Genomic DNA, 18543 nt, shown 5'->3' on the forward strand with positions numbered 1-18543 from the left:
ATGTATGTATGTATGTATGTATGTATGTATGTATGTATGTATGTATGTATGTATGTACTGTATGTATGTATGTATGTATGTATGTATGTATGTATGTATGTATGTATGTATGTATGTATGTATGTATGTATGTATGTATGTATATTATTTCTAATAGGCAGAATGTTGCCCCTGTGTTTTGTCCTCATCAGATTAATGTTATAGAAATACATTTTTGAATGATATACAAGCCAATGCCGTCACTTTGTCATACATTAAGAAAATGTAAGTGTTCTACATTGTGAATTAGTGGATAACACGGGAAAAAAACCTGTATTACTCATATTTCCGCTTTTCCTTCCCAACTCTTTTTTTGAGGATATGTGTGCAGAGCCCATATGTAGCCTTCATTTATTATCATTGTATTTAAATTTGCATTATTCTTATAATTCATAATAGAGGCTTTGCCTTTTATATAGCTGTTGTCATGGTGAATCGTGATATCAGAGCTGTTAATGATGCCTTTTTTCATTCCTCGCTCATGATAGCTGCATGTGTAAATGTATTTATGAAAAACCGTGAAGAGCCTCTTATTATTTTTGTTCAAATCACCTGGAGTGATGTAAGAGTTTCTTGTGATCCTAGAAGACAGTGGGCCGGCTCTCAGTGTGTCTCAGGTGGAGCAGCTGCTCACACTTTCCAACACCACAACACAGTGGAGCCGACACAGCACGACCGTGAATAAGACCTGACGGTAAGAGTTGGGGCTTTGAAAGCTTGATTCCTTTCATTTTGTATTTTCTTTTATTTGACTTTAAGTAGTACCGACATAAAAATGGGGAACTGTTAATATAATCCTACTCAATGTCTTCTGGAAACAGGAAGAGAATGATATCAAAGAAATTTAGTTTTACAAAGTCAGCTTATGATGATGGACTGAATGCTTGTTTGCTTTGGGTCACAGTCATTTGGTGCCAAACACCGGCTCATGTGGGGAAGACTTTAACTGGAATATCTCTTTGGAAGTGGTTGGAAGACATGACAGATTTATGGTTGGTTTCTGTCCCTCTGGACAAGACCAGTTTAACCAATATGGACAAACTCAAGCGCATCCTTGCCAAAAACCACCGGGCCTCATGCTTCAGGTTCTGTATTCCAGATCTCAAGGTGAGGCAGTGTGTTGTCTATCCTTATGAAGAGCCCGAGGACACAGATACAACATGTCCATAAAGACTAGATGGGAAACGGTCTCCCTTCTTGGGCTGTGAGAGGAGCAGGGTAAAAAATGAAGAGCGAGTCAGGTTGTATGTAAGCGTTAGCTCTGTTGATGCGAGTGCACTGCAGTGCAGTTGAGAAGGAGGATGGTGTTTGGTGTCCTTCTCTGGTGAAGGGATGAAGGCTCAGGTTGCTCTCTACAGTTTGAGGCAAAATTTCCATCTGACCCATTTCACCTCATCAACATTCACCTTGCCTCCCAGGAATCTTAAAGTGGACATGTTGTGCTTCATTCTTGGGGTCATTCTTATGATTCTACTCAAGCATTATTTTTCTCATACTATCCATTTGAATATATGTGCATTCCCCCTCCATCTGGCATGGGAGGAGAGACTCAAAAATGTTTCATGATACGTCCCCTTTAAAAAAAGTTTTTTAAATTTTTATTAAGGGTATAAACTCCTTCGAGTTTTGGTTTTCAATATGACATGTGAACATGAGGCTGAATCGTAAATGCCAATGTGCTCTCTATATCAAATCCATGACAAACCAGGCACAGTAACACTGACTGTACTGTCTCTGCTGTGAACAGGTGGGAATACTGGACAGCCTGTTCAGCGTGTCAGATGATCTCTCCAAGCTCGACACACTGACGGAAAGGTAAAAAAAAAGAAATAAAAGAACTCTCCTCAGCTGGAGGTCCTTATTTGAATAAATAAAAACCCTTGGTTGAAAATGATTGAACTCATTTCTGAATACAAAATAGTCAAGTAGTAATGGCATTTATTTCCTGTTTTCCTGGTCAGTGTGATTAAGAAAACCCATCAGTGTATGAAGGAGGTGATGGAGCACACTGCTGACAAAGTGCAGGAAAACACCCTAGCCAATGGAGGTGAGTCACACACAAACACCACAGCTGAGGATTCATCTTATAGAAACTCTTCAAATACCTACTATATATAGAAATACCTATTCCATTCCACTGTACATTTTTTATTTATTTATTAAATTGTATTTAATGTGTTCTGCTCTGTTATTCTATTATAACTGTCTATCTATCTATCTATCTATCTATCTATCTATCTATCTATCTATCTATCTATCTATCTATCTATCTATCTATCTATCTATCTATCTATCTATCTATCTATCTATCTATCTATCTATCTATCTATCTATCTACACGTGCCTTTACCCGCACTAACCTGTGTTTGTGATCAATTTCCCCCATCAGATCACGGCATGAGTCAGTCAGCCGTCGTCTCGCCCCTGAAATCTTACCTCCAGGCTTTGAGGGGTATTGTTCTTTTGCATCTGCTAGAGTGCAGTGCTGTGTGTGTTTACATTTGCGCATTTCTGGGGTTTCTGGTTGTGACTTGTTGTGTGTTTCTCAGTGGACCTGATGAGCTACATGACAGGGTTTCAGTGGGACAAAGCCAAGTATCCCACAGCTTTGCCTCTGTGCAGCCTGGCAGAAATCATCAACAAGGTACTGACTTGTTCAAAATGAGGGGATGTACATAGGCGGACATGTATGGGTAGCTTTGGTTAACAATTTCAAAATCTCATTTTCATATCTTTTGTTTATTAAACATAGTAGTGTCATGAGTGCGAGTACACACACACACACACACACACACAGGAGCTGGGTGGGATGAAGTTCTGTTGTTTCATTTAGCAACCTTCTAGCCACTGTCTTATTTTAGGACAAGTAAAAGCTTCCAGATTCACCAGAGGGATATTTTTAATGATCAACCCTTGCCATAGAAACAAAACGTTAAAATCATATTTACCTTAACCAAAAGCAAATTGAAGAACCCAACCTTTGGGGAACCGGAGGTGGAAAAGACAGTGCTACAGGGCAATTTCTGTAGCACTACTAAATATTCAGCATATAAAAAGAGATTGACATTTTATTTAGGGGGGGGTGTCTCCTTTTTGTTATATTGGGCTATATAAAAGGATTTGACTTGGACAATTAAGACAGATCTGCAGCATTCCAAATAAGAAAATCCTGCAACTTTTTTTCTATGTTTTAAAAAATAAATAATGGATTAAATGTAATCAGAGACAAAAGAATAAAATTTTTAGTAAAAGAAATACTGAAATCCTAAACAATTCATACGATCAGTTTGTATCACAGGAGTCATACATATTTTACAGTAAAATTTGGCTGTCTCAAAAATCAAGTTATAATAACCCTGATGACATCACAAAGGTTTTAACAAATCCAAATTAAATAAGTGAAATAAATGAATGTGTGTTATGTCTTTGCTCTGCACGTAAACTGCATATAACACCTAATGAATGATTTAAAGACATTCAACATAGCATGAATTCCACCAGCTCACACCAGTTTTCAGGTAACAACGTTTATGTTCACATGTGTAAGGACGTGTCCCAGATGGAGGAGGAGTTAAAATCCCGTGCAGCGGCGTACAGTATTGTTAAAATGACCGTGGAGCACGGACTGAAGTGAGTGATGCATTAATTAAAAAAGACCTTTAACGTTTCAAGTATGCACTGATTAATTGGACAGTATGTGTTTACAGGGAGAATTTGCAAACTTGCCGTCTGAATGACATAGTAAAGAGGGAAGATCTGGTGGTCTCAGAGTACCTCACCACTCTACTGGTCGTGGTGAGCAGGTTGGTGACACACTAAAGGTTATCCTAATGTAATTTGATGGTGGGGAGCAAATGTTTGTGTGTTCACAAATGTGTCTTCATCTCACAGAACGAGATACCTGCAGTGGGAGAGGACCTATGAGTCTTTTTCAGAGTTTGTGGTTCCACGGTCCAGCAGGTGAGCGGTCTGCATGGAAGTAAGAAAAGCCATTCCACTTGATCCCTGTAGAAGTGCACCAACAAAGCTCAGAGTGCCTGTTCTCAGCATCCAAAAGGTCAGGCTAGCAAGGTAAAGGTGTTCAATTACCAGCCGAAAGCTCCAGTCTGTTCTCACTTCTGCGGAGGGTGAAATATCTAAAATCAAACTTTTAGATATTTCAATCATTTATGAAACCTGAGTACACCATACAAGAAGACTGACAATAGAGCAAGGACTATACGAGCTGTCAACCCACAGTTTTTCAGTTTTCAGATTGCAAAAACACTTTGAATGCAAAAAAATAGAGAAGAGAGCGCTTGGTTTGAGTCAGTGTCCTTTGAAAAGAAATACATTACAACACTAAACCTCTTTATTGGGCATAATGCACTAATAACAGTAAAAGAGTGAAATACATATAAATACGATAACAACTGCAATTATTAATATTGATTACACCTACTGAAACTTAGGTGTAATCAGCATTAACAATGCACAATATCTAGTTTTTCATCCCACTGCAGAGTCCAGTAGTTCACACTGTTGACTTTATTTCCTCTCTGGCATATTTCCCCGGGATCTTTTGCTGCATGTTGACACGCGGCGCTCAAATGTTCTGTATTTCGTGTGACCATCAGGAAGCTTCACCAGGACGGAGAAGGAGGCATTTTTTCCGTCATACTGTTCAAAAGAGCCGTGTGTGAATTCAAAGTCAAAGCCCAGGAGAGCAAGTAAGCGGGCCGGCTTTACAGAAAATGTCCCACTTAGTCAAAGTTGTGTTGTAGGTGTCAATTACCATAGTGTAGCCTATGATCACAGCTTCAACGTGCGCGAGTACAGCTTTGATCTGGAGGCGAAGAAGCAGCAGGAGACGATGCAGCGTACTGTCCACAAGAAGGAACAATACGTGAGTCCGACATCATGCATTGTAGAGTTTTTTTTTTCAGATTTGTGAGTGTGTTTGTTTTCTAAAAGTCGATGCCTCTTTCATAGGGAATCTTTGTTCACTGGCTGAAAGTGAATTTGAGTGGGGTGTTTATTGCATGGATTCACGTGAAAGCACTGAGGGTGTTTGTGGAATCAGTCCTCAGGTCAGTGCAACTGGTTTCCTCTCAAATGTGGCATACGGTTCATTTCCCAGTGAGTAGACTCACGAGTTGTCTCCTGCTAGGTATGGAATACCGGTGAGCTATCAGGCTCTTGTGCTGCGCACAGACAGCAAGCGTTCAAAAAAGCTGAAAGAAGAACTCGCCGCACTGTTTATACACCTGGAGCCCACTGCCCCCACCAGCAAGGCACATGTAAGAGGCCAAATTCTCTTATCACTTCAAACTTTGCCATGGGACAAAGCATGTTGCTGAGAGTCACCAGTTAACACGGTCACCCGTTAAACTGAAACACTTGTTTCTGTAAATTGGTCGGGATTTTGCTGTAATTCTGAAGAACTTGAATCCACCACTGGAAAGTGGAAGGAGAGCACCATCAAGCATCTCCTGTCTGGCATACTTGACCAAAATGTGAAAGGCTACTGAACTGCAGGCACATTCCTGCACAACAATAAGGCCAAGATAACTATGGTGCATATTAATCTGTGGTCTGCTCCCATTGGAGGTTGTCTACAGAAGCTAACCTGGGCCTTGGGTTGCAAAACATAGAGCCTGGATGAAGAACTTGATCAGAATGATGCATGGACAAACCCTCCTGCAAACAAAACAATGTTTGTTTTTAACTGGTTCAATCTGTGTTTTCTGTGTTTTTGTCTCTTTCTTTAAAGCAGGCAAGCTGTGACATGCCAGAACTCTGTCAGCATGAATACTTCTCCTACATCTGCTACCATATCAACATCAATCTGCTGGAGATCAGCTAGCAGTCCTCAAAGAGACAACACAATGACCAAAGAATGAGGGCTCTGTGATGCAGTTGGAGCCAGCAGCAGAAAGACATCAAACACATCCAATGAGCATCCCTGATATCTTGGTGTCATGAGCCAGAAACAACTATGGAGCTTCCCTGCACACAATCTGTGTCTGATAAGCAGTGGATGGATTTGCGTCCTGTTCACCGCATTATCAATTGAACCTGGGCGGCACTTTGCAATCGTGGAACCGTTTAAACACTCGAGAACATGGACAAAAGTTAATGTCAGCGTAGCGGCTTTAAGCATTCAAGACGAGCACATCTTCATACCCTAAAAGCTGTGTGATTTACGTCTTCAGGCATGGTTCAACATTATTCAACACAACAGACTTGTACATATATTAGTAGTAGTCAGGATGCTTTTAAATGTAATGCTCTAAGCACAACTGAGGTATTTTACTTAAGTAAAATTAACAATATTACATGCAGATGCAAAATCCCAAATTCCAAGTGACAGTACTAAATTAAATGAGACTCAGTTTGGGGTAATAGAATACAATAAAACTATTAACAAAAATAACTTTTGACCTTGAATGACTGCAGTCATTTTTGTTATTAGATTATAACTTGAATAAACAGAACAAAAGTGTTCAGATAAATGTACTTAACATATCAAAACAAATGAAGTCACTTGTACTGCAGAAGATTTAATGGAGATCATATGTCATTTTCACCAGTGCTGTTTCTGTGCTATGATGCACTGGAATTCTGACTGGAAATCCTCAAACAAACCACTGTTATGTAGAAAGACACACAAATGACTGATTTCTCTGAAGATCTTATTGTATCAGATTTGGGGTGTTTGTGGGAAGGAAGCGGACTGTTAAATAAATAAATCTCTCTGGTTCTGCTGCATTGACTTTGATCCATTATTGAATAACTGTTCATCAGAGTGTACTGATACATCTGTCGAGTACACATTTAATGTTGTGATTAATTGAGGAGAATCAAATAATCTATGATATTGATATAGAAATAAAATTATATTGGAATTTTACTGCAAGATGTCCTTTTGAAATCAACAAAGTAAATTCCAGTAATCAATACATTTCAAATGGATAGTGGGGCTTTAACCACTGTGGGGAAGGATCTGAGTTCGTCTATTAGGCCGTGACTAATGCTGCTCTCATACTCGTTGTCTTTGGAAACCAAACAAGCTATACATACTGCATCATCCAGACATAAGAAACACCTGCTCCCTCTCCCCCCCCCCCCCCCCCCCACCCCCCCCCCCCCCAAAGTGTGAGAATGAGTGAAAGGGAGAGAGAGAGAGAGATAGGGAGAGAGGGAGAGGGAGAGAGAGAAGGAGAGGGAGAGCTGTGCCATTCAGTGCACAAAACAGCTTGATGCACAAACGTTTACTGGACTCCCCCAGATTTTAGACTGTCAAAAACTTTTGAGTAAAATGTGGACCATTCCGAAGCCAAAATACAGAACAGGTTCGTGCGGCGAGGGGGAGATTGCTGTGAACATCGGCGGAGTCCGAGTGGTGCTGTACGGGGAGGTCTTGAACCGCTATCCGTACAGCAGACTGGCGGAGTTGCTGGACTGCTCCACCCAGAATCATGAAGGCATCTCCTCGCTGTGCGACGACTTCGACCCGGGCAGCAACGAGTTTTACTTCGACCGAGATCCTGACGCCTTCAAGTGCATAATCGACGTTTACTACTTCAATGAAATCCACATCAAGCCCGGTATTTGCCCCATTTGTTTCATCAAGGAGATGGAGTTCTGGAAAATAGACCAGGCTGTGTTGGACGAGTGCTGTAAAAGCTACCTGAGCGAGAAGGAGGAGGAGCTGACGGAGATTGCAAACAAAGTAAAAGTGATTCTGGAGGACCTGGAGCCCGATCGCTGCGTCACGTGCACCCAGAGGTGCCAGAGGTACCTGTGGAGGCTGATGGAGAAGCCGGGTTCTTCGCGGCCGGCACGCGTCATTGCCATCGCGTCTTTCTTGTCGGTCCTGTTCTCGGCAGTGGTGATGTGCGTGGGGACCATCCCGGAGCTGCAGGTGGCGGACGCCGAGGGGAAACTGGTGGAGCACCCGATCCTGGAGGCGATCGAGACCGCCTGCATGTCGTGGTTCACGGCGGAGTACCTGCTGCGTCTCGCCTCCTCTCCGCACAAGCTGCACTTCGTGCTCTCCTTCATGAACGTCGTAGACTTCATGTCCATCGTGCCTTTCTATGTGGTCCTGTCGCTCACCTATTTCGGCACCTCGTCCATGATGGAGTTGACCAACGTCCAGCAGGCTGTCCAGGCGCTGCGCATCATGCGCATCGCGCGTATTCTCAAGCTGGCGCGCCACTCCGCTGGGCTGCAGACCCTGACGTTCGCGCTAAAGAGGAGTCTGAAAGAGCTGGGCTTGCTCCTCATGTACATGGGCGTGGGGATCTTCGTGTTCTCGGCGCTGGCCTACACCATGGAGCAAAGCCACCCGGAGACGCTCTTCAGGAGCATCCCGCAGTCTTTCTGGTGGGCCATCATCACCATGACCACAGTGGGCTACGGGGACATTTACCCCAAGACCACGCTCGGCAAGTGCAACGCGGCTGTGAGCTTCCTGTGCGGGGTGATAGCCATCGCCTTGCCCATCCACCCCATCATCAACAACTTCGTGGTGTACTACAACAAGCAGAAAGTGCTGGAGACAGCAGCGAAGCACGAGGTGGAGCTAATGGAGCTGAAGTCGGGGAGGGACGTGCGCAGGAAAAGCAGGGATTGAGAAGATTATACATTTGAAATGAGGACAATGAGACTTTTTAAAAAAATGTTTATATTATACATGATAAATGGCATATTGGGACAGCTCCATGCAAGGACACGTGCACATATGTTGTGTTTAGCTTTGTTGTTTCGGTTAATTGTGCCATCCGCTGCTTATTCCGCAGTGCTGTTATATTATAAGTTCACGCATGGACTCACTTGTGCACAGAGAATCATATTTAACACTGAGTCACATTTAACCTCCCGGTAACATGCACGCTTTCTTGGTTTAACAATCATTTGGGCACAAGTCTTAACGGATTTACATTGGACCAGGATGCATAGCTGCTATTATTTAACAGATGTTAAATGAAAAAATAAGATAATCCTTTATTAGCGGGGAAATTTATAGGATTTAGCAGCTATGTTACAGTACAAACAAGAGTTCAAAAAAGTATTATAAGCAGTAATGAAAACAGCGTTTTTTATTTGATTATGCACAATTTGAGAGAGATTATTAATTCATAATGACTACTTTAAATCGTGACTGCAAAGTACCAAAAGAACTACAAAGACATTAAACAGCAGCAAAGGACCAGAAAGGGGCTCACAGGGGATATCAAAAGCAGCAAAACAACCATCAGACAAAGAATGACTACAAATAGACTAAAAACAGGCACAAAGTGACTCTAATGACCACATAAACTGGATAAATGGTAACAACGAGAAACAAACAAATACCAAATTAAACATTTCTACAAAAACCTGTTGTTTGGAAGTTCACAAGATCACAAGGGCTTCATTAATTTATAGTCCAGGAGATATTTAATCCAACCTGACATCAATCACAGGCGACCATGACGAGGCGTACACAGTGAGATCCCATATCCCTGAGACATGAACCAATATTCTGTTTCAATATTTGTCAGAAAGTAAATATCCTCTGAACATTCCATTCATGTCATTAGTTATTTACAAAACATACATCTATTCATATGATTGCATGCATGTGAGACCATAACCGTTGCTCAAGTGTCACAAAGATAGAGAAAACCTCATTGTAGTAGAAATGTACTCACACAATAAAACATTTTTTTAAGATAAGTATTAAGAAATGACATGAAAGGACAATATAGTTACTGTAGTAACTTAACAGTTACCTCATCACCTCATCATATGTTTGGTGTTTTATAACGTGTTACTAAAACGGCCAAATGAACGGAGAGGGGTAAAAAATGCATTGAAAATGAAAAGTACTTAAAAAAAGTAATGCTACAAAATTGTACTTCAGTAAATGTTCCACGGGAATAAAACTACATTTGAAAATTTGCCCCTTTTAGTGAACACCCGGCATTTAAAGAAGAGTTTCTTCCTGCTCCCTGAGTGGCCTCTCCAATGTGCCACAATAAACTAGATTCTATCTGAAGAGGGTGAATGTCTCTGTTGACCCAGCGGAATGTGTCCGTGTGGGGAAACACGTCTGGGAAGTGGTCCTGTGCATCGCGTGTGATCGGAAGTGGTGGCCTGTGAGCAAAAGGCCGTCCCAGCAGTGGGGAACACTTCCAGGAGGGCGCACACGCCCACCTACTCGAGGCTCAGAAACACTCGCCTCCCTTCGCTGTCTCTCCTCCACCCAACCTCCCACCCGCTGCCTCCCTCACACCTCCAGCTCAGATACGATGAGCTGTCAGCTCCAACGGCTGACCGAGTGTTTTCAGGGTGCAAATGCACAGAACTTTGCACTCTGAAAAAGGGGATAAGAGAGGCTTCAACGACATCGAAATGACAAGATGAAAGATTTAGGTGAGGACGAAGGGATGTTGACCGACATTGGCTTTGACCAAACATAGCACTCAATATGATATGCATCAGCGGCCATTGATGACTCTGCTCCGCTGCTGCTGCAGTTACAAGTTGATTTCAAATGTTGCTGATCGCAGTGCGAAACCACTTTAAAAAGATGCAGCAGTTGCATGAACACCCATGCTGCTTTTGCACAAGGTCTCTCTCTCGGTGGGGACTTTCAACTAAACCAATCAAAGGCGTAGGAACCTCACCATCGATACCTGGTATCTCCCACAGTGCTTTGATGCTTCAGGAAAGGTCTCTCACGATCCCACATCACCAGAGAGCACGTGGCTCCGGAGGAGGATTGAATGGTAAAAAGGTTACGATTGATAAATGGTTTAATGCTGATAATTAGTTCTTTCTTTTAATGAGTTCCCACTGGTGGTATAGCAGCTGTGTGGGCTTGTGCATGGGGAGGTAAGCCTTGAGATGGAACCGAGTCTTTTCTTGCGGGTTTTGCCTGTGATCACAGTGTGAAGTAACAACAAAAATTGAAAAAAGACTCAATATGTAAAGTTTTGATGTGGTGTGGGTTGAGATTTAAAGAGAGGGACAAATAGAGCTGTCCAAAGAATCTATTAGTGGCAATCAGGGGTGAAAAAATAGGTGGATAGCGTCATTGTTCTCTCATCATTTGCTGCTTACACAAACTTTTCAGGCCTTACATAACATACGGTCAGATCTATAGACGCATCCAAAGTTAACGTGTTAACCAGAGATTATCAGAGCTTTAAAAGGTAATTCTTCTTCACTTTGTTAATTTCATAGTTTACCTTTGTAGGGATTGCAGGGAGGTCGCTATCATTTACTGGGAGCCTAGTCGAAGTGAGAGTCCATGCAGTCTGCTGGGTGTGTCAGTTGTTATTTATTATTACTAAATGTGTGTAAACTCTCAATAGCCTAGAATTGAACAACACATGCTTTTGTTAAAAGGAATATATTTTTGTGATTTATGATCAAAAACCATTAATGAGATAGAGCACATCATTTCTCTGACTCATTCCTTAGTTCTGTGATTTTACTACATCATTAACAGAGATTAAAAAAAACAAGCACACATTTTGGTCATGCACAATACAGGGTTGGAGGTATTTATAACACCTGTATTACAGATGGTGATTTGCTGGTGTTGTTACGCTGAGTGCCCAACAAGTCAGCCAATGCAGTTAAAGCAAACTATAGATAGCACGAGCAACCTGATGGTCACCTCGGAGACCCAGAACACCTTCTGCTCAGGGCGCCAAAAACACTTCATCGGGAATTCCGGGGACAGAAGACAGGGAGGACACAAATTAAGACTCGCAGATTTCCAAAAAACAAAATTACTATATTTAGGTAGAAAACATAAAAAGATGATTCCCTTCATGCATAGCTTTTCTTTCCCTCTTAAAAAAAGGGAATGTCCCTCACCAGCCATGGTCTTCTGTTGTCATGGCTCCAGTCTTTAAATAACTGTCTCGCTCTCATTATTCTGCTTCGACGAAAAAGCCTTTTCCTTTTAGGCTGGACTCCCACATTGAATGCACTCTGCTCCGTTCATTGCAATATGTTTAATAGGGCAACAGGGTGTCTCTTTCTAAATCTTATGCATGTCAGAGGAATGAATCATTACAGATATTTTGAGGTCATTCAGAGTTGGACATGAGAAATAGGGAGGGAGATAAATTACTTGAAATCTGATTCATGTAATACGATTCCATCCACTTGGCCGTGTATCAAGCTTGATTACAACATGCAGAACAAACACCTATTTAACGCTTGCATTTAAATTATCATCAGTAATGTAAATGACTGAGTCAGTGCAACACTTTCATGGTTAATAAGCAACCACAGTATCTGGTGTGGTGTGTGGTGAAGGTTTTGCATGTAAATGTGTATCTGATACATTTCATAAGCTCTTCTATGGCATGAAATAGATGTCTCGATTTTTATTGGTTTATTTGTGACAGTTAAAAAGTTACAAATAAGGAGCTGAAAACATCACACTGGTGCCACTGGTATTGACCGAGATGTGATTTCACTGATGGATTTGCCTACTTGTGGGATGAGTCACAGTAGTGCGGCCCACTCCTGTTACTGCAAGATCTCTCCCTCTCTGGTTTAATGGAATGCCACGGCTCCATCATGTTAGGTGCTGCCCCTCTCAGCTTTTAAAAATCTTTTATTGAAGGGTTGTTTATTGAAAAGAACAGCATTTCATCAGGGTACACTTGAAGAAATCTCAGCTGGAGTCCAACACTTTGGTGTTGTTACTTTGCGATTGAACAGTTTTCCTAAAAAAGAGAAATTATTGATCTGAAAAATAATCTGTAAGAGCAACAGGATTGTGACCTTTCAGACATCGGTTTTTCCTCAGTCTGCTGGTCTGATGTGAGGGAGCACTGAGCCTTGTTCGCTCAATGATTGTGCTGCACTCTTACACGACCCCCACTCGCTCACAGCTGGCTACTCCGTCTCGGCTTTAAAGCAGCTTTCCTCTTTCAGAGATTTGTTTGAAAACTGCCAATGTTGTGAGACTCTCTTGTTCAATAATACATCTCGGATCTCAGGTCCAGCACTTCTGGTCCTTAAATGTAGTGTAGGCGAGTACATAGATGCCTGTAAGTGAGGGAGCTATATATGAATACATACATTTAGTTTACAGCAATTTACTTGTATTATATGAAAGTTGGATCAAGAGGAAGCTAGTTATGAACTAACGTGTCTTGCATGTCTAGGATGGGGTCTTTTAAGAAAGAGGATGCATTTATAATTTCAACAGCTAAAATCATCAACTTTAGGGCATATCAAAAAACGATATTAGTCTGGTAAAGCAAAAAAACCGGCAATCTATCTTTGGTGATTGTTGATCCCAGTTGCAGGACTACTTGATGGGATGCCTTTAGACTTTTTATAGCAAAACTCTAAAGTGATGACTGTGCTGTAAACCCCCTAAAATTCACTGCAGCATTTGAATAAACCCCGTGCTAGATTCTCACTGTAAAATGTAATTTAAGCTGAAGGACCTGCTGAATTTGTTTACCACTAAATGCCCATTACGAATCTCTAATAAAGTTATGGTTTGAAAAAGCAATGTTTCCTTTGTTTGTCAATGTTTCCTTGACAAACCAATCCCAGCACCTTGGACAGTTGACACTCTTCAACACAATTTTACACCATCATCATTTACCACGATGATTTATTCTTGTGTTTGTGCAACAAACATATTGCCACCGCGAACACAGAGCAATCTACATAAATATGTTCTCATTAGAAATATGTCCCCGGCCAAACTTTCTCTGAGGGGAGGAGAAAGTGCAGAGTTAGGTGTCCAGTGTTCAGCAATGGAGGAGGAGCAGGTGACTAAATTATTCATCAATTCATTAATCTCCGAGGACTAGGAAGTGCTTCACCTTTGCATGAGTTAATAATAGCTCATTTACGTAAAGAAGTGAAAGGAGGGTGGAGAGTCTACACTGCTGAGGCTCGGAGTAATACAAGTCCGAGTACCTTTAACCTGAAGAGACTGGACATGAACGGTTCCTCTGGGACAGACAAGCCAAAGGCCCTTCTAATGCCATGATGAACAAAACAACTTTTCTTGGCTTCTTTTTATTAAAGACATTTTTTAAATTCTATTTAAATTTTCTTTGTGGCATTTTATATTCATTTGATTCCGCTAAAAGTGGCATGGCCATTTTCTTTAGATGCATTTAAAAAAAATTGATATTTGCAGTGTAGCTGGACTGCAATTCACTGATCTATGCAAGCATGGAATGTCTTACAAATTGGAAGGAACCTATCTATTTATGATGCAAAAAAAAAGATTTGCAGTATTGACTGCAATGCTTATTGTGCATCATCACAACGAGCCCGGGAAAACCATATCCTGCGATTAAAGAATCAATGTTAAAGTCAATGTTCATTTGCAGCATTGCATCATTAGGAAAATCCTTTGCCCCAAACCACCAATATTCTTCTCATCATTCGATGTTCAAAGTTATTTAGCTGTCCTCCTCTCATTTCCGAACATCTTGTTTTTTTTGTCCAAGCGTTTTCTGAGCTGTCTCTTGCGACTGGTACCCACTCTGGCAGAGACTTGGGCTTGAGGATTAACTTAATGTGCTGGGAGTCCCCACGTCCCTCAGCTAAAGCATAAAGTCAACAAAGGACAAATCTTTGACCGCATTCAGCTGAGCTGGATGGTTGAAACATTTGAACCCTTTGGCTGCATTCAAAACACACCGATTCCTTCCTCACAGCTGTAACTGATCTTGTGAATGAATGAATTGTGTGAATAAATGAATAGTTATGTTTTCTTGTCTGGTCATTTAAGGGACTCATCTCTCAGGGAACAACTCAGACACAAAAATAAATCAGCTTTGTAAAACAAAAACACTGAGCACAGTGTGGTTGAGTGGAGAGCACTGTCGTCCTTTGGAGATTTGATCCATGGCTCCGCTAGTATTGATGTTGTTGCGCCTTGGGGTAAGACACTTCATTCCAAATCTCAATTTATTTCATGAGGATTTGTGCATGGTGTTCATCTTAGTTACTGATGGCCAGTGTCACTGTGCATAGTCGTTCCTCTCATCAGGGATTGAACAGTTCAATGAGGTCATGCAGTGTAAAAGCTCTTTGAATGGTTGGAAGACTAAAAGCGCAAGTCCATATATATTCAGCTAAGATGAACATTTTTTGTTATGTGTTATCAGTGTCTTTTCCAAAAATCCTTACTAACAAATCTTGTGACTCCTAAAGAAGCAAGATGTTATTTTTACTTTCGTTTAGCACTCGACACACAGAGCAGTCTTGCTTATTTGACCCACCCATCCGTGTGTGGACATTAACGTGAACGCCTAGGCATTGTGCAGCAATAAATCTCCAATCTCTTCATGTAATTACACAAATGATTATAGCTGTGGTATCTCAAACTCATGGTCATTGGTCCAAATACAAAAGCAAAAAACACCATGAAAAATTCTTAGAGTTAATTTTGGGAAAAAATGTTGAAGTGCAGAGTTAAAATAACACTGGAAAAAGTTGATTAGACCTTTACAGACTCAATTGTACGAAAGTGTTGGAGTCATTATCCAATGTCAAGATCAGATTCATTTGCAACACTAAATGGAGTTATTAACTTTTTGACAAAATCATGTAAATACATGCAACAACTTTTCCAAGTACGATGTTTGGCAGTAACACAAAGTTGGTAAATAATAAATGTTAAATGTAAATGTTAAATGTTATATATAAATGTTAAATCTAAATGTAAATGCTAAATCTAAATGTAAATGTTAAATATAAATCTAAATGTTAAATGTTATATACAAATGTTAAATATAAATCTAAATGTTAAATCTAAATGTTAAATCTTAATCTAAATGTAACGCTAAATGTACGAAAACTGCGCAGGATTTTAGAACGTGCAACATTTTACAAACGGCACCCCATAATGTCAGGCCGTCAGGTCCAGCAAGTCGTTGCATTCGCACTAATATTTAGATGCACAAAAAGAGACACTAACATTTATATGTCCAATTAGACACACTAACATGTAGATGTCCACAAAAAGACACTAACATCTAGATGTACACATAGACACACTAATATTTAGATGTACACATAGACGCACTAATATTTAGATGCACAAAAAGACACTAACATTTATATGTACACATAGACACATTAATATTTAGATGTACACATAGACGCACTAACATGTAGATGTCCAAAAAAACACACTAACATGTAGATGCACAATAAGACACACTAAAATGTAGATGTCCACAAAAAGACACTAACATTTAGATGTACACATAAACGCACTAATATTTAGATGCACAAAAAGAGACATTACCTTTTATATCTCCAATTAGACACATTAACATGTAGATGTCCAAAAAGACACACTAACATGTAGATGCACAATAAAACACACTAATATTTAGATGTACAGAAAGTGACGATAACATTTATATGTCCAATTAGACACACTAACGTGTAGATGTCCAAAAAGACACTAACATTTAGATGTCCACGTAGACGCACTAACATGTAGATGTCCACAATATGACAGTAACATTCAAATGTACACATAGACGCACTAACATTTAGATGTCCATAAAGACACACTAACATGTATATGTACACTTAGACGCACTAATATTTAGATGCACACAAAAAAGACACTAACATTTTGATGTCTAATAAGACACATTAAAATGTAGATGTCCACAAAAAGACACTAACATCTAGATGTACACATAGACGCACTAATATTTAAATGTCCATAAAGACACACTAACATCTAGATGTACACTTAGACACATTAATATTTAGATGCACAACAAGACACACTAACATGTAGATGTCCATAAAGACACACTAACATTTAGATGTACACGTAGACACACTAATATTTAGATGTCCACAAAAAGACACTAACATCTAGATGTACACATAGACAAACTAATATTTAGATGTCAATGAAGACACACTAACATTTAGATGTCCAATAAGACACACTAAAATTTAGATGTACACGTAGACGCACTAATATTTAGATGCACAAAAAGAGACACTAACATTTAGATGTCCAATCAGACACACTAACATGTAGATGCACACAAAAAAGACACTAACATTTTGATGTCTAATAAGACACATTAAAATGTAGATGTCCACAAAAAGACACTAACATCTAGATGTACACATAGACGCACTAATATTTAAATGTCCATAAAGACACACTAACATCTAGATGTACACTTAGACACATTAATATTTAGATGCACAACAAGACACACTAACATGTAGATGTCCATAAAGACACACTAACATTTAGATGTACACGTAGACACACTAATATTTAGATGTCCACAAAAAGACACTAACATCTAGATGTACACATAGACAAACTAATATTTAGATGTCAATGAAGACACACTAACATTTAGATGTCCAATAAGACACACTAAAATTTAGATGTACACGTAGACGCACTAATATTTAGATGCACAAAAAGAGACACTAACATTTAGATGTCCAATCAGACACACTAACATGTAGATGCACACAAAAAAGACACTAACATTTTGATGTCTAATAAGACACATTAAAATGTAGATGTCCACAAAAAGACACTAACATCTAGATGTACACATAGACGCACTAATATTTAAATGTCCATAAAGACACACTAACATCTAGATGTACACTTAGACACATTAATATTTAGATGTACACATAGACACACTAATATTTAGATGTCCATAAAGACACACTACATTTGGATGTCCACAAAAAGACACACTAACATGTAGATGTCCACAAAAAGACACTACGTTTAAATGTACACAAAGACACACTAACATTTAGATGTCAATGAAGAAACACTAACATTATTTGTGTAATCTCTTGTACAATCTGTGCTGGCATTAAATACTTCTGTTTAATTGCTGTTTCATGTCAGGATAATTACCACAGCAATTCCATTCATTCAAGGGGACAAACAGGCCCGCAGACTACAACCCTTTTTGCTTGGTTTGCTGGGAAGGATGTTGGTAAGCAGAAAATCAATAAAAATAAAATGACAGTGGCAAAGGGTCCACGTGGCATTGAAAGTGTAGTGGTGAAGAACATTAAAAGAGGGAGCAGTCTCCTGCTCCAAAGCTCTTTGGTTGACACTTGTTGTGCTAATGTACTCCTCACACCTCAATACACTATCCATGTGCCGGGTGTTTAATAGTTTTCACAAGGCTCTAAATTGCATTTGGATCCTTACCCTCCCGCGCATCTTTCGCGCAGGGATTTCATAGCTTTTTTGTGAAAGAGGCCATCATGACAAATGAAATCGATAACTACATGAGCTTGTGAGATCATGTGAAAAAAGGAGAGTGAATCAGAATCCTCCTCATCGGCAGACTTTTTTGTGTAGAATACAAGCAATTAAAAAAATAATTCAAACCAAGGTGAACGAGTGTCTGTCGAGTCGATTTTTGGTTGGTTATTTTTTACGAATTTGGGCGGGAATCTCTAGTCATGTTACAGCAGAACAACCACCTTAATACCCTG

General features: G+C 40.0%; 2 protein-coding genes across 2 annotated transcripts; both read left to right on the forward strand.

Moving 5' to 3' along the window:
* The first annotated feature begins 162 nt into the window (after positions 1–162).
* On the forward strand, positions 163–6502 carry LOC119227909 (V-type proton ATPase subunit C 1-B). The gene is given in 14 exon segments (XM_037487099.2): positions 163–173; positions 944–1013; positions 1015–1146; positions 1787–1854; positions 2001–2086; positions 2589–2683; positions 3587–3669; positions 3747–3842; positions 3931–3999; positions 4656–4748; positions 4837–4924; positions 5011–5108; positions 5189–5318; positions 5792–6502. Coding segments are annotated over 14 exon segments (1212 nt in total). The 3' UTR covers positions 5885–6502.
* A 715-nt stretch (positions 6503–7217) lies between these two features.
* kcnf1b (potassium voltage-gated channel, subfamily F, member 1b) lies at positions 7218–13599 on the forward strand. Its single transcript, XM_037487427.2, has one exon. The coding sequence runs from the start codon at positions 7340–7342 to the stop codon at positions 8657–8659; it is 1320 nt and encodes a 439-aa protein (XP_037343324.2). The 5' UTR covers positions 7218–7339; the 3' UTR covers positions 8660–13599.
* The last annotated feature ends 4944 nt before the right edge of the window (positions 13600–18543 follow it).

Source organism: Pungitius pungitius, chromosome 14 (genome assembly GCF_949316345.1).
Source record: "Pungitius pungitius chromosome 14, fPunPun2.1, whole genome shotgun sequence".
Taxonomy (NCBI): Eukaryota; Metazoa; Chordata; class Actinopteri; order Perciformes; family Gasterosteidae; genus Pungitius; species Pungitius pungitius.

Coding starts and splice junctions, on each gene's coding strand:
- kcnf1b (XM_037487427.2), top strand. CDS start 7,340: ATGTGGACCATTCCGAAGCCAAAATACAGAACAGGTTCGTGCGGCGAG.